This window comes from Ruditapes philippinarum, unplaced genomic scaffold (assembly GCF_026571515.1).
Source record: "Ruditapes philippinarum isolate M1 unplaced genomic scaffold, ASM2657151v2 ctg3083_1_1_1_1, whole genome shotgun sequence".
In the NCBI taxonomy this organism is placed as follows: Eukaryota; Metazoa; Mollusca; class Bivalvia; order Venerida; family Veneridae; genus Ruditapes; species Ruditapes philippinarum.
Genome location: NW_026866180.1, coordinates 226,967 through 241,859, shown reverse-complemented (window position 1 = coordinate 241,859; position 14,893 = coordinate 226,967). Strand labels below are relative to the sequence as shown.

Below are 14,893 nucleotides of genomic sequence, written 5' to 3'. Positions count from 1 at the left end.
TAAAAATGTTGCAGGCTCGGTTTGATTGAGCCTGTTCATGGACGGTACTGGAAAGTGCAAGTTACCGTCCACGCCCCCTAGCACCGGCTTAAGCAGAATTCAACATTTAAACGTGAAATAGTAAAATTTTGAATTTAGAAACATCCGCAGATGTGTTCACACGGCGGTTATGTTCATACGGCGGTTAAGGTATGTCCCTCTCATTGCCAATGGTATGATTCCTAAATTCGTATAAGTTATTGTCTTCCAAATGGAACCTGGAAAACAGTGTTCACTGCTAAATAAAGAATATCACATTGTGAAATTATTGTTATGTGTAATCGTCATATTAAAATAATGAGAACCAGATGTATTTTATAGCCAACAACATGGCTATTCAATAATTGCCGTGGTATAAGTAGCAGTATGGGTATCATGCAAATGTGGTCTGAGAACTCAAGTTCAAGAACTCTTTATTGTAATGTCATTGTTTAGGCCAGAATTGTGAAATGGCTAAACGAATGGATCATCAATATATTAAATTTAGGTCGGGGAGGGGGGGGGACAAAATTAGATTAAAACAGAACTAGGGGCACAGTTCAGATACTTACTGTAGACAAGAAACTAAATTATAACTTTAAATATAACTAATGTTGTTTACTGGTTAATAACTGAGCACATGAACGTTTAAATAATGTGTAAACAGTAATTGTAGAAAAACTCATTGATTTATTATGTTCACTGATTGTTAAACTGCGAAGTTTATACTTCAACATCATAAGCTAATACATGAACTGATGCCAATATAATAGTTTGGATGATAAAGGAAATTGTGTTGATGATTAATGAATAACATTGTGCAATTTGCTTTGATTTTGAATTACATTATTAGCTTTCTGAAACACTTTATAGCCTATCATGATAGTAGTTCTATCCATATATATAATCACATAAATCTCTTCAGCTGAGATAATGGTAAGCTTTAAAATTTTGTATAGTCTATATGCTTTGTTAGAGGTTGTTCTTCAGAAACAGTTTTAAAGTGTTTCCAAACTCATTTGCACTTGGCCTGTCTTCCGGATCGGAAGCCCATCCCCTGTTTAATACACCAGTAAGTATTTTTGGAGGACGTTTTGGTGAACTCAATGGTGGCCGCCAACCATATGTCCTTGCAATCTGAGATTTGAGTAATTCCACTGCATTTCCATGACAACCATACCCGAGTAAACCTTTGTTGATTTCGTCAGCTACATCCTTCCCAAACCACATTTCCCAGAATATGAGAGAAAAACTGTAAATGTCAATCTTGTTTGTTTGGATCTTTCTCGACAGCAGCACTTCCGGTGCCATATAAGCCAGGGAACCACAAAGCATCTGTGTAACCCTGGTGGCGCCGACATCTGTAATCTTTAAAACATTTCCCTCTGCCAACTGTAAAATTATTTCCAAGATTATAAGAAACATATGTAAACGTATTTATTTAATTTTCCAATACATTAATGGCATCACTGAATGAAATAAAACAGTTTCCTTGAGCAAGAAACTTTACATGCATTGCTTAGTACTGGTTGGTTCCAGGAACGGATTCGAGATTGTTTCAATAAGCTTATAGCTTCCAACACAATCGAACTAAAATAAATTTGTATAAACTAAATAAAATAGTAAAATAATGTTTAAAAACATTTTCGAATCATTTGCATTCTTACTATTCTACAACTGAAGGTATTTGTAATTTGAGCATCGAGATAACAAATAACAAACTTATATTATGATCTTCATGTAGATAAATCTAAAACTTGCTGTTTGAGTTTAAACTCTTAATGATATAATTTATAAAGCCCGTAGGATCAAAAAGCTCGCAAGTCCAAAAATTCAAACTTAACCTTGGGCCAAACTATGCAGTATGTATTTACCAAAACGTTTTCTAGTTTCATATCTCTGTGGGTGTATCCTTTTCCATGAATGTAATCCAGGCCAGTACAAATCTGGATGGCGTGGTCAAGCATATACTTGGCTGCCTCAGCAAATCGTGGGTGGTCAGTACCTAAGCAACCAGGAATAATGCGCTCATCTCTTTCGCTTCCTGTTATTGATTAACTTCTTTTATATTATCTTTTAACATGTTTTATGTGATAGTTTAATAAATACTAAAATTGATTTATAGTAGTAAACTTAAAACATTATTTCACACCTTAAAAACCAATGTACTTTCAGCGTTTGAACGATGAGATGATCCAATAGAAATCATTATCGTATCCACGTCTATATGCATATTACAACCAAAAAAGTAACATTTGTTTCCATTTCCAGAGAACAAAACATTCATTTTAAATGCATATCTCACCTCATATAGCCTCGTTCGCATGTTTAGAGTCCAACATATTTTTTATCAAATAGATATCGTACTCTATTAAGCTTATTTTCCAAGGTCAAAAATCATATCAATTCCTTATTGTATTTGAAGCAACTAAGGATGATAAAATGTCATATATGTCAAATAAATATGTTAGTAAGCATTGAGAACACATTTTGAGAATACTGATTATATTTGAATCGTGGAATCAAGTCTAAACTTATTAAATTGTTTACACTGAATCCATACGGATAAGTCTTTTGTTCTGTCTTCGATTCAAAGCTGTAACTTTTGTTTTTATTTACTTGATAATGAATACAATTTACCAGTATATATTTGTTTGAGAGTTGTCTGACATAGCTCCATCACTATTATCCATTGTAAACCTCTCTTTGTTTTAATATAGGACGCACCGTAGTACCTGACGATGTTAGCATGTTTCAAATCCCTGAAATTATGGGGGGAAAATCTTCATCTTAATTCTATACTTCTTAGTGATATACACAAGAAAAGAGGATAGTTGATTAAAATTATTTTGAGACATGTAATGCCGCACCAAATTTTAATAGATAAAAACTATATTGGACAACTTTTGTTCCGTTGTCAGATATACGGGTGAAAAAAATACAAATAATTTTCTTAAATCTCATGGTTAAAATCAAGACAGCACATTCGAAACCAGTTTTGACTTTGCTGTCTTTTACGTTTACATTTCAGAAACACTTGACGAGTACAGAACTTTTTTTATTTTAAATGCGTACAAAAGTGTTTCACCTCATGATTCTGTCCTCGTTGAGGATTTGCCTGACATTTGATTGGTCGACTACATCAGTTGCAACCTACAAAAAACATTCAAGATCAGTTTTTATTACTGAATATCTCTTCGTAATATTTATTATCTATTATAACAATTGCAACATCAATACTAAAAGTAAATTCTGAAAGGTGCAAAATGATTGTCTTAATATTCTGACGGAACAAGCATCAAAATTCATTAATGAAAAAGTGTTTCAACACCTTTCATATTTAACTATTGGTAGTATATATTTATTCGCCCCTCTAAGTTCACTATATTTGCCCTTGTTTGTTGCCTTGCTGGATGCGTTTTTCGGTGGGCAATTGTGACTTGAATACGTGCTGCTGTCAATGAGCGTCGCTCTGCCTTGTTGATGTTTGTTGTTATATTTCACAAGTAACTCAATAAAGTATAACCAAATACATACCTTTATTGCAATTGGTCTGTTATTTCTTGTAAGTTTTGACTTGTACACTTTGGCAAATCTTCCATTTCCAAGCTCCATTTTATTTTGCCACTCTAACTCAGATAATTCAAAGTCAAACTTCATGATGTCGTTTATGTAGAAGATATCAAGTTGTCCAAGAAGCTCGGCAATTTCATTCACTAAGTTAGGGAGTTTATACATCATACGATCATCTTCTAACTCCAGGAAAACATTTCTTTTAAGCCTGTAACCTCAAATATTATACGATTTCTAATATTTGCAAATATTATATGATTTTAGAAAGTAAATAATTTATTTTCATTCATTACGTTTTTAAGGAAGTGTTTACTTTGTTTATGAAATGCAAAAATTAGATACATGTTCGTCATTTAATTATTTAACAGAACAAAATTTGTATCAGATCTATATAACTGTTTTTACCTATCAGCGCGGTTCCAAGACACTTATTTCTCCCCCCCCCAACACACACACACACACACACACACACACACACACACACACACACACACACACACACACACAAACTAGTTCATGTTACAATAATCAGTATCAATTCAATTGTGAACTGGGTGACTTATTGTCAATGATTTATCATTTAATCGAAAGAACGGTTTTCTGTTATTCGTTTTTGAATATTTCAGATTGTTATTTAACAATTCAGTTCTTGGAAAGCCAGTCCTTTCAGTAAGAAGTTGCATCAATACTTTGTACCATTAGTTATTGCAACATTTGATAATTTTGATATTACAGGGACAGCGCTTTTAGCAGCATTGAGCAAACTATGAAACATACATTATGGTCTGAGTAAACTGGCTGCGAAGAAGGTTATTTGGTACACTCACAGTAAAAATTTGTGTCAGTATTATAAAACAATTTTAAATCTATGTTACAAAATATTCTCCCACGATATATTTAAGCTGTGTGCTCACTATAGTATCTCTCTTTAAATAGATACAAATGGATATTTATAAAGAGACAGACATGTACAGTAGTTAGATAAATTACATTGATTATGGGATATCAGAGAATTTCTTTAGTTTTATGCATCATATATACGTTCGACACACTGGAAAGATTACATATGACGCAGTCCACTCTAGCCATAAGGGAAGGGTGCTGCTAAATGTTCTGGGCTTGAGGGGTTGCTGCAAAAATACTGACACGCGCTCTCAGAAAAAAATTGTTATCAAACAAAAGGATTTCACGCCATGAAAACCTTCAGTACGAGTGCCAATACAAAATAATGACATAAAATCATGAATGGCAAAATGTTAACATGTAGAATAACAGACATTCAATACAGACACATTATTTAACATGAAATGGAAAAAAATTGATTTTGAATAATCCGAAATGAGTATACGGCGGTTATCACGGAACCTTCAATGAAATACTTGTGTAGGTATTTGGCAAACAGTCAGGAGCTTCTCTCTGCAATCAAAGACGCCGCAATGTCTTGTAAAGAACAATCTATGATCCGTAGTATATATATTCTTTCAAAAAGGTTCAGAATGTGAGCGTTTCAAATTTTCATCATTACCTGTTAACCTGTTACGGGAGTTCAGCACAGTGCCTTTAATCCAATTCGTGAATAGGTTATGTGACAAATTAAAATTAAATGAAGCGGTTTATTTACCATTAACTACGGTCACACATTAGTTTCTTTAAAAAAATCACCACATATCGGTGTTCTAACTATCTAAGGTAGAACAATATATGTATCATATAGGTATTCTTGCCGTGACTGGGCGGTGAATTTAAGCGAAAGATGGTATTCGAGTGAGTTTATTTGTAAGACATGTCTTACATTTGTTTCGATCTGGTGCCGCAACTATGGGCGCTAACCGTAGAATAAAACTTGTAATAGACAGTGGAAAAGAAATGGTCGGTTGAAAACATTTCGGCTTATCGGCGGCTATATGGTGGAATCCTTGAGGGTCCGAATTTTTGTGTCATTAAATGTGCATTTATGAGTGTGTTTTTCTTTGACAGTTATTAGAAGTAAGATACTGTCAGTCATGAGGAAACGTGTTATAAAATTGAGTACTGAATCATTTATATCATAATGATATTATGAAACCTCATGTTTATGATTTCCTCTCTCATTTAAAGATATCCAGAAATTCATTCCGCAATTTAATCAATGTCTTTAAAGTAACGATCAAAGAATTTTCTCATTTTCCCGCTAAATTCTTTGTGTGACAGTAGAGTTTATATACACAGTGCAGTCGCATCTAAAATCTTCTTTGTAGTTGTTGTGACATTAAAATCTGTTACGAAACATTCAAAGTTTTAGTTAATTGACACACCTTAGGTGTTTCAAGTAGTGCTCCAAATTTGGCTAATTGATTAAAATCGCTAAAATTTTCTGCAGTGTAACTATCTATAAACCTGTCATTAAGTTCTACCCTTGCACGATTCGCTAATGTTTCCTCATGCAAAAAGCGGAAATATCTACTTATACAGTTCTTTTGTAAAGCGTATGTTATTTCGCAACAAAAATATCCTAGACTTAGAAATCGATATATCATACTCGTTTACACAAACATTCTGACGATTTGTTAAGATATTCATATAATTATGTTCAAATATAAATGTTTAATAAATCTTATCACATGACAAAGCTTTAATTACGCGCTATCATTAATCACCTGTACATCGTCAAAGTGTTTACGGAGCCACTTGGGGTCTCTGTATTGTTCCTCATGTGTCATCGCCTGGTGTCCGCATGTCTCGCGCAGCAGATACAATGAGCGTGACAGCAATAAAGTAAGCCACCTATGACAGAATAAAAGAATACGTTAAGTGATGGAAATGACGATGCATATCTTTCAAACATGAGCCGGATTTTTTGCTAGTGTATTATTTGACATTACATGATCACTCTTATGAAGTGCTTAACATATAGATAAAGAACATTTAATACTATATTGAATTTTGAAATGACGTTGTATTTTACCAGTAATATGACACCATTCCTTGTCTAAGACTGCTGGATACAAGCCGGGATACCTTGAACATTAGAATCTTGTACTCTTCTAATGTTGTTTCATACTTCATTTTAAATTCTGCCGCCTGAAATAAATATGCATATTAAATGCATAGTTTCTGTTTGTTTGGTTCTCTTTTTGTTATGAATTCCGCTTTATTCATTTCTGTCTGAGATATACGAAATAATTGAATTAAGGTACATGGTATGTGAAAACATCAAGGGTTTTACATATAATATCGGTAAATGAGTTATGCATTACATTATCAGTTATGCATTGGTCAATGTCAGTCGTATTTATGGACATTCAGAATTAAATGTCTATCTAAATAATAATAAATATAAAAGTAACAAAAGATTATTTCAAAAATAGAGAAAATAAGAATCCCTAAAGAAAGTCCAAAACGGCATAATTGAAAACGTTGCAGGCTCGGTTTGATTGAGCCTGTTCGTGGACGGTACTGTCGAGTGCAAACTACCGTCCACGCCCACTAGCACAGACTTAATCAGAATTCAACATTTAAAAATAAAATGGCAAATTTTGAATTTAGAAACATCCGCAGATGTGTTCATACAGCGTATATAATGGAACTTTCAATGTGACACTTCCGTGCCACTCCATTAAAAGCGGCGTATGGTCCCCAAGTTGTAGAACGCCAGTATGCAAATGTAAACCCTATCCGTATATTTGAGGTTGGCAATCAAAATAACCGCGTCCTAAACGACACAATTATTCTTGAATTCGAATACAAAGAGTAAATGCTAGTTAAAGCGTACTTTCAATATAATGGAGAAGACTAAATACCGAAATGGAAGTTCACACCAACGATAACAACTATGTTAATTCAAGTAAATACACCTACCTTCTTCACAGACATATAATGTATCTGCATCTGTCGTATACCAGGATACACCTGATTCACCTTGTAAAAGATATCTTTTTGTACGACAACGCGATCTCTTTCTGGTACATGCTCCCATTTATTGCCGATGAATAAAGACGCTTTAGGACTGAAATCTTCGCTGCTATTGACAACAGTTTTCAACAAATGGCTGAGCAGCTGTAGTAAAAGGTACAAGTAAATTCACAGACGAAAACTAGTCATTATAGGTTATTATTGCTGTTACTTAACTACAATGTTATTTGTAAGAAATATCCCGTTTAACGGATAGAGTCTTTTTAGTTGTCAAACAGTAAACAACAGTTTATCAATACATATCTTTCTGAAAAGTACCAAGAAACAAAACTAAACAAATTATTTCATTGGCAAATTACAAAGTTAACAAACCCGGCTTTGTTGATCTGCTGCAGCAGTTATCATGTTGATGACGTAAATAAAGCCGGACGCTCTGGAAAAATATGTTTGTAATCTTTGATCGATATTACCCCAACCGTCTATACCTGGGGTGTCTACAATCACAACGCCTTTCTGAAATCAAATTAAGACAATGATGTCCAGAATTTCCGATGAAATTTAAGGTATCAAAAAAATGTATTTGTGATAAAAATAAATCTTTGACACTATGTCAAGACATTCTTATGAAATATTAAGTGATATTTAATGTTTAATACAATCTGTCATCACATTTTTTGAATATCTGCGAGTTGACAATAAGTTCAAGTACTAGTTACCCACACCGAGTATTTTGAATGGGTAAAACACCTCACATCGATCGTAAGGGTTGTCGTCCGATTGGTCAACACAGTTCTTAAATTCCTGAGTTCCATCCAGACTCTCTGTAAAATAAATGCCCTAAAATAATCAAACTAAAATATTCACTATCTCTAAGTATAATCATAGAACTTGCTCTGAATTTGTTTCGCTTTGACATGGTCCTTAATTCTATCTTTTTTACGTAAAAATATTCATAAAAAGCATCTTTCATTCGACTAGCATGCATATTTTATTTGAAAATAACTAATTTCTGCAGGGTTATAAAAAAAATTTCTTGACATCACTTTTCATAAAAATAACAGGTATTTACATAATTATTTGATACCTGGTAAGTTAAAAAATAGTCGATTTAGTCATACTTTCATAATGATTGGAATATAAGCGGTTGATTTAAGTGTTTGACAATTTCTATATATCTATTGATAGATTTATGTTTGATTGTATCTCACTCAAGCTAATGATCTTCGGTGGTACTTTTTGTTCTCTTTCGCCGCTGTCTGACAGCTATTGTTTGTAATAGAAAATAGCATCCTTCTTCTCACTGCTTCGTATTTCAAGAATAGTGTTGGTACACTTGAGTGAATCGACTGGGAAGATCTGTGTCTCTAGAATCAAGTTCAGAAGACTTGTTTTACCAGCACCAACCTCTCCAGCTATAACTATCGTACATTCTCCCGACTTCAACGAGTCTTTTTTCTCTTTGATAAGTGTACTTACGTCTAAAATAAGTTTATAAGAAAAACGTTTTTATGTTCGAGTGGATACTTTTTATTCAGTGACAAAGTTTAAATTTATCTATGCAAAGCCATAACAAAATTCAAAGCAAATCAATACCATCTAAAACGAAATTGAAAGAGTTTAAATCTTCATAAATTGTTCCTGGTAACTTTCATTAAATTTGTCAATGACTTACTATTGTACTCCCATTTTATATGGTGTGCGAGATAATTGTACACTTTCTCAGCTTTTAGGTATATGTCGATCAATGATTGTTGTGTCTTTTGATGCTCCTTGAAGGCACTAGCAAGATAAGTTAGTTCCCACTTAAATAAAAGAAATATTAAAACATTGACTTGACGTGTCTATAAAAGGTAAAACTTTAATTAAACATTTTTATAACTCTAAGTTTGTAGAGATTATTTATATTCTATATTTTTTAGTTGGTTGATTGAATTTAACACCATGTTTCAACATATTTATGTGCAATGTAAATCATGAATGTATATATAGTTAAATTCAATACACATACATGTATTAGCAATGATACTTACTTTGTCGTTTGCAAATTTAGAAACACAATCCTAAGAAAAAGTCAATTTTACTTCTCACATGTCGTAATTCTGTGATGATATTTTGTTGAATGGTTTGTTAATGTTCAAAATATTCAAGTTTTCATAAACAAACATTTGCAGAGAAATGCTTGTTATATAATTACCTTTAAGTTTTGTGACCTTTATATACGTGTATTTTGTAACTAGAAGACTAAGAATGGATTTTTTGCGCCTGTTGTAGTTTCGTTAGGACGCAGCCTGGTGTGAATTTATGAAGTTCGTAGGACTTATCAATATCCGGAAAAGGTTATTCATCGCAAGCATTATAAACAGCAAAATTACATCAAAATTGAAGACTCGGTTTGATTGAGTCTGTGCATGAGGGATAATGAAATAGTGCAACGTCTCTTACGCCTCCTAGCACCGGCTTGACCGGTACTCAATTCTCAACACTTAAAAGTAATTGACGCAATGATCCCGAAGGACTAGAAATAAATACAACACTGAAATGTAGTACGACATGAAGCCTAATAAGGACTATGCAAATCCTAGGTAAAAGACAAATAAAACTTATAAGGGGTTTATAACTCATACGTAAAGAAGGTGAAAAGCCTAATTATTACTTTGTTACTTCATTGTATTAGAATGAAAAGCGTAATTAGAAGTTTATAACTCCTACGTAGGACTTTTTTTCTTTAAAATAAGGACATACAATCATAATGTAGATCTCGTTCGTTGGTTAAAAAACTTAAATACATGTAGGTTTTAATATCTTCAATGTAGTATTTTATAACTCTTCGATATAAATCCCTACTTAGGCTTGATATATAGTTATAATCCTATATAGAAGCTATAAAATCCTGCGTATGAGCTATAATTACTATATTGTATAATCAACAATAAAAGCGGAGCGAAAGTACGACAAAGTCATCATTGTGCCGTTATTTCGTGTTTTCGTCTAGCGCCTCGCAGATGAAAAAATACGACATAACACAAAGCAACCACCATAGGTTTTAGAATTATTTAAAAATGATATATCCCCATCCAAACTACGCAGATTTTACACTGGAAAAATAACCAAGTATCAATTTAGAAAGTTCTTAACTTAGACAGTCAATACTCAAAGTATCAAACAATGTATAATAAACAAAATAAACTGGTATCATTGTATCGTCTTAAAACAAGTCTTAAAACGTATATCTATGCAGCTGCAATGCACATTGTCTCTAAGGAGCAGAATATTTGTTTATAACGTGTTAAAATCAAATCAAAATAACAATGAATGAATAAAAGTTTACATTATAAATATAGCGGATTAGTCATGCATAAAATACATACAATTAATGCAGACATATTATGCAAAGGCTCTCTTTATATATTGCTAACAAAGTATAAAAACAACATGAATAATATATTACTGTTTATTGCGTTCTTCTTTTATATGCGGTTGTTATGCTTTTTAATTTTGGGCAAGCAACAAATTAACTGACCATACTAGGAATTAGCATCAACTGCAACTTTATTCTATCATATGACACAAGGAAATAAAGATCAGCAACAAATTAAATCACCCAAAGCAGATTCAAAGACAAAAAACAGACATGTTAGTTATTTTTAAAACATTCATAAGTTATCTCAAGTTAAATGGCATTGCACCCACATATTTCAAGTTTATGTTTTTTTAACACTAGATATGCTATGCATATAGTTCTAGTTAATGATTCTTTCCTAATATTTAACACAGAAATTTATTAATTATTCCTGCAAGCAAAGACCTTAAAATATAAGAAACGTTCTGAAAATTTTTCATTTACAGACAATGATTACAATCTATGTCCATATTTTTACTTGAGGCAAAACAACAGCGCCAAGTACGAAAAATGTCTTGTTGGAATGTAGGAATGTGACCAATATCTTGGCAGTGAACATGTTCTTTAATGCAAAGGCTAACATTCAAAGGAATACACTGAAATACAAAAAGAAGACACTATAAAAATATAGCCAGGTCTGCGTCTAGAATAAAATTGTTGAAAAAATCTAAAAAATATTAAAAATTCCATCGTTTCAAATTATCAGAGGAATCCTTTTTATGTCTTCTGCTTCATGTAATTTGAATAATCGTTTTTGTTCTAATTATTGTTGTTATTGTTTTGGCAATTGCCCCAAGGTAAGTGATGGCACTAAATAAGTGATTAAAACACCTTTAACTTATTCAAAAACAAACAATAAAACATGATGAAAGTACATTGGCGGGAGTTCCCTAATTTCTCAACCAGAAATAGATTATTATTTCCTCTAAGCCAATCTTAGATTTTACTCCTGACCCATCGACATTTCATCTTTTTTTTTTGCTACATCACTTAGCATTTTGAAATCTAACAGTGATATAGCGTCAGCACGTTTTTTATTAAAATTCTTAAGAAAACATGATTGACTTACAGAGTCGGACTTTTCCTCTTTCCTGTGACTCAACCATAATTTGATCAGTTTTTCCTCTATGTCTTTCTTATGCCTAAGTCCTGACATATTCACATTCCAACATTTTGCGAGAGCACAGACCTGCAGCAAACTTAACAGTGTAATATCCTCGGCACATTGTATATTGGGCATCTGTTGAGACTCCTGTTTCGTCATTTGTTAATTGAGTAGCGAGGAATTATCTATGATATTAAAAACAGAAAACAATTGATGTTGTATAATAAAGCCCCATAAGCATGTCGTAGCGTGTAAACACATTGTATATTTGGTAGTCAGCTTTGTTACCGAACAATTTACTTCAAGATATCTATTTAAGTTCAATTGTATCACTCTTGGGTTCAATTCTTAAAACTAATATTGAAAGATATACTATGCTCATTTTTTGGTAAAATATTTTTATTTTAGAAATGCTTTGAAATCCATGAAATTCTTACTGAATATGTTTAATTTGAATAAAATAATGAATAAACTATGTATGGGAAGCTGCATTCCTTATTACGGGTTAAGTAAAATTGGTCTTTTCTTAAAAAAACTGCCAGGTTTTTTTTAATGACACTATATATTCATATGGTGACTACATATAGTGTGAAGAGTTCAAAACATATCATTTCTACCTTAAATAAATTCCAAACATGTTTATTTTATACATACAAAGAGACTGTGTAGCAATTATTAATATTTTTAAAAATTAAATTTGAGCATAGTATATCTTTAAGGAAAAAACATAATATTCTTGGTCCTGGTTAAACTTGAGTTGAAACGCGGTCATCTTAACCTTTTGGCCACCGCCACTAATTCGTTAACACGGTTTCTCCTCTTTTCATTGAAGCTAAAAAACTCAGGTTGTCCTGTATGAATAAAAGACATAATTTATAACAAGCATACTTCTCAATGTGTATGTACTTACAATTGATGGCAATATAATTGACCTTGTCTGTGTGTCCATGTCCTAGACATATTTAGACACCCTGAAGTCTTTCTATGTGTTCAAGCGATCGAAAAAGAGATTCTGCTTTTTATGATTTAAGGTACATCTTTTTTCATTTCGTTAGAATGTGTGCACTGTCCAGAAAACGCATTAAAATCAAACCGAGGATACAACATTCTCATTTATGCGGTATTTGACGTATCAATTTTAAAATAATACAATTAATTGCTAGAAATAATTATAACATTATAGAAATAATTATAAAATACAAAGTCACAAATATTAACCGACATGCATACATTAGGACCTCCGTGAACAGAGGAACATCTGAGGTTTCTCAATTATTAAAGCTGAAAAGTCGACATATGACCTTTTCTATGTCGGAATGTTTAGAAAATACGATATCGTATATATTGTTAAAATCATTAATTGTAACAAGGGCCTGTATCAAAACATTATAAACCAGTTATAAATAAATTCAAATGTACCATAGTGAAATAATAGTGTAAACACGATGTTTTTCTTTTCTTTCAAACAAGTTAACCGTCTTTCACTGAACCTTCGGGATTTGTCAAACTTCCATGTTTGGTACTGTCTATTATTATTTAAGAGATTTAAAATAAGTCAGCCAACTGTAAAGTGTCTGGCCAGACTGCACGGATACCCTTGCTAGCCTGGCTCTTGACCAAGAGCCAAAAGAAAATAAGAATCCCCGAAGGGGCAAACGCTTCCAGCAGGTTTGAATTCAGGATCAAGCTTAGATACTAAATTATCGTTAAAGATCCTGTAACACATTTTTTCATGGTTTTATTTCATAAATATGTTGCTCAAATTAAGATTTGTCAATATTGTAAGTTCCAATAAGCATTATTTATAAAGATATTACCGAATCAAACATTTCATGTAAATAAAGGGAGGTAATTAGAAATTAATAAAGGGAGGTAATTAGAAATTTATTTTCTATAAATTCTAAGTCAAATTTTCCAATAAGAAATGAATGCATATAATTTATTGATTAAATTTATTGTGCACAGATATTTGCAGTACACATTTTACATATTCTTGGATGTTTGAAAAAAAATTTATTTGCATAATTATATACATATATAATTTTTTGCAAGTATGGTATACATACAGTAACAATATCAATCACAAAACATACAGGATCTTTAAATAATATACGTAAAGATAACCAAAATAACATATTTTAAGAAAGAATATAAGTAAAATATTTACCTGTTTTATTTTAAACTATCCATTGTTTTATATAGCCACTGTCCCGGCAAATTTAGATGAATATTATAGACTACGTCATTTAACTGTTTCCATCAAGATTCAAACTTTTGACTTCCGCTTTTATCTTATTAAACTTAACCATTATTTCACTTTTTAAAACATAGATTACGCGAATTTGTCTTTTAAATGCGTAAAAAGATTTGATAAGTGGTTAAAAAGCGGAAGTTCTAAGTTTTATGGATCAAATATTTCATTATTGTTCAAGACAGCGCAAATATTGTTAATAAACCAGTTATTGTTATCATGAATAAACTGGTTTGCTCCACCGCACGCACAACACTTATGAATTGGCATCGGGAATAAATATCACGGTGAAATAGGTGTCATGACCTTGGCTCGGACTCGCGGAATCCGGGATTCCAAGGTATACGTCACGACTTGCCTACTGGGTTGTACAATTGCATGCGGGTAATTAGCAAAATAAGAAAAAAGTGTAAAAATTGAAACACGTGATTATATTATTGTCGCTTAACACTGAACAAGATGAATGACTTGTTACTTTAGGGTTGTAAATCTGCAGTTTAAAATGTGTTTTATTGTGTTCTTTAACTCATTTTCAATTGATTTGTCTTTTATCTTTATTTTTTTACCATTATTTACTTCTTCTTCTCCTTCTTCTTCTTCTTCTTCTTCTTCTTCTTCTTCTTCTTCTTATTATTATTATTATCATTATTATCAA

General features: G+C 32.2%; 2 protein-coding genes across 2 annotated transcripts; both read right to left on the bottom strand.

The window, feature by feature from the left end:
* Positions 1 to 200: 200 nt before the first annotated feature.
* Positions 201 to 2,227, bottom strand: LOC132731572 (uncharacterized). The gene is made up of 3 exons (XM_060717763.1): positions 2,188 to 2,227; positions 1,893 to 2,062; positions 201 to 1,410 (listed from the first exon to the last, which is right to left on the bottom strand). Exons 1-3 carry the CDS (start codon positions 2,225 to 2,227, stop codon positions 991 to 993), a joined length of 630 nt encoding a protein of 209 aa, XP_060573746.1. The 3' UTR covers positions 201 to 990.
* A 391-nt stretch (positions 2,228 to 2,618) lies between these two features.
* On the bottom strand, positions 2,619 to 12,146 carry LOC132731570 (uncharacterized). Its single transcript, XM_060717762.1, has 11 exons — positions 11,952 to 12,146; positions 9,155 to 9,284; positions 8,784 to 8,960; positions 8,199 to 8,303; positions 7,855 to 7,976; positions 7,429 to 7,626; positions 6,536 to 6,651; positions 6,211 to 6,354; positions 3,556 to 3,799; positions 3,107 to 3,171; positions 2,619 to 2,780 (listed from the first exon to the last, which is right to left on the bottom strand). The coding sequence occupies exons 1-11, from the start codon at positions 12,144 to 12,146 to the stop codon at positions 2,630 to 2,632; spliced, it is 1,647 nt and encodes a 548-aa protein (XP_060573745.1). The 3' UTR covers positions 2,619 to 2,629.
* Positions 12,147 to 14,893: the final 2,747 nt, after the last annotated feature.

Coding starts and splice junctions, on each gene's coding strand:
- LOC132731572 (XM_060717763.1), bottom strand. CDS start 2,227: ATGATTTCTATTGGATCATCTCATCGTTCAAACGCTGAAA. Junction 2,063..2,187: donor TCATCGTTCAAACGCTGAAA/GTACATTGGTTT, acceptor AATCAATAACAG/GAAGCGAAAGAGATGAGCGC. Junction 1,411..1,892: donor TGAAACTAGAAAACGTTTTG/GTAAATACATAC, acceptor ATAATTTTACAG/TTGGCAGAGGGAAATGTTTT.
- LOC132731570 (XM_060717762.1), bottom strand. CDS start 12,146: ATGACGAAACAGGAGTCTCAACAGATGCCCAATATACAATGTGCCGAG. Junction 6,355..6,535: donor GGAATGGTGTCATATTACTG/GTAAAATACAAC, acceptor ATTCTGTCATAG/GTGGCTTACTTTATTGCTGT. Junction 3,800..6,210: donor CAGGTGATTAATGATAGCGC/GTAATTAAAGCT, acceptor TTGAGGTTACAG/GCTTAAAAGAAATGTTTTCC.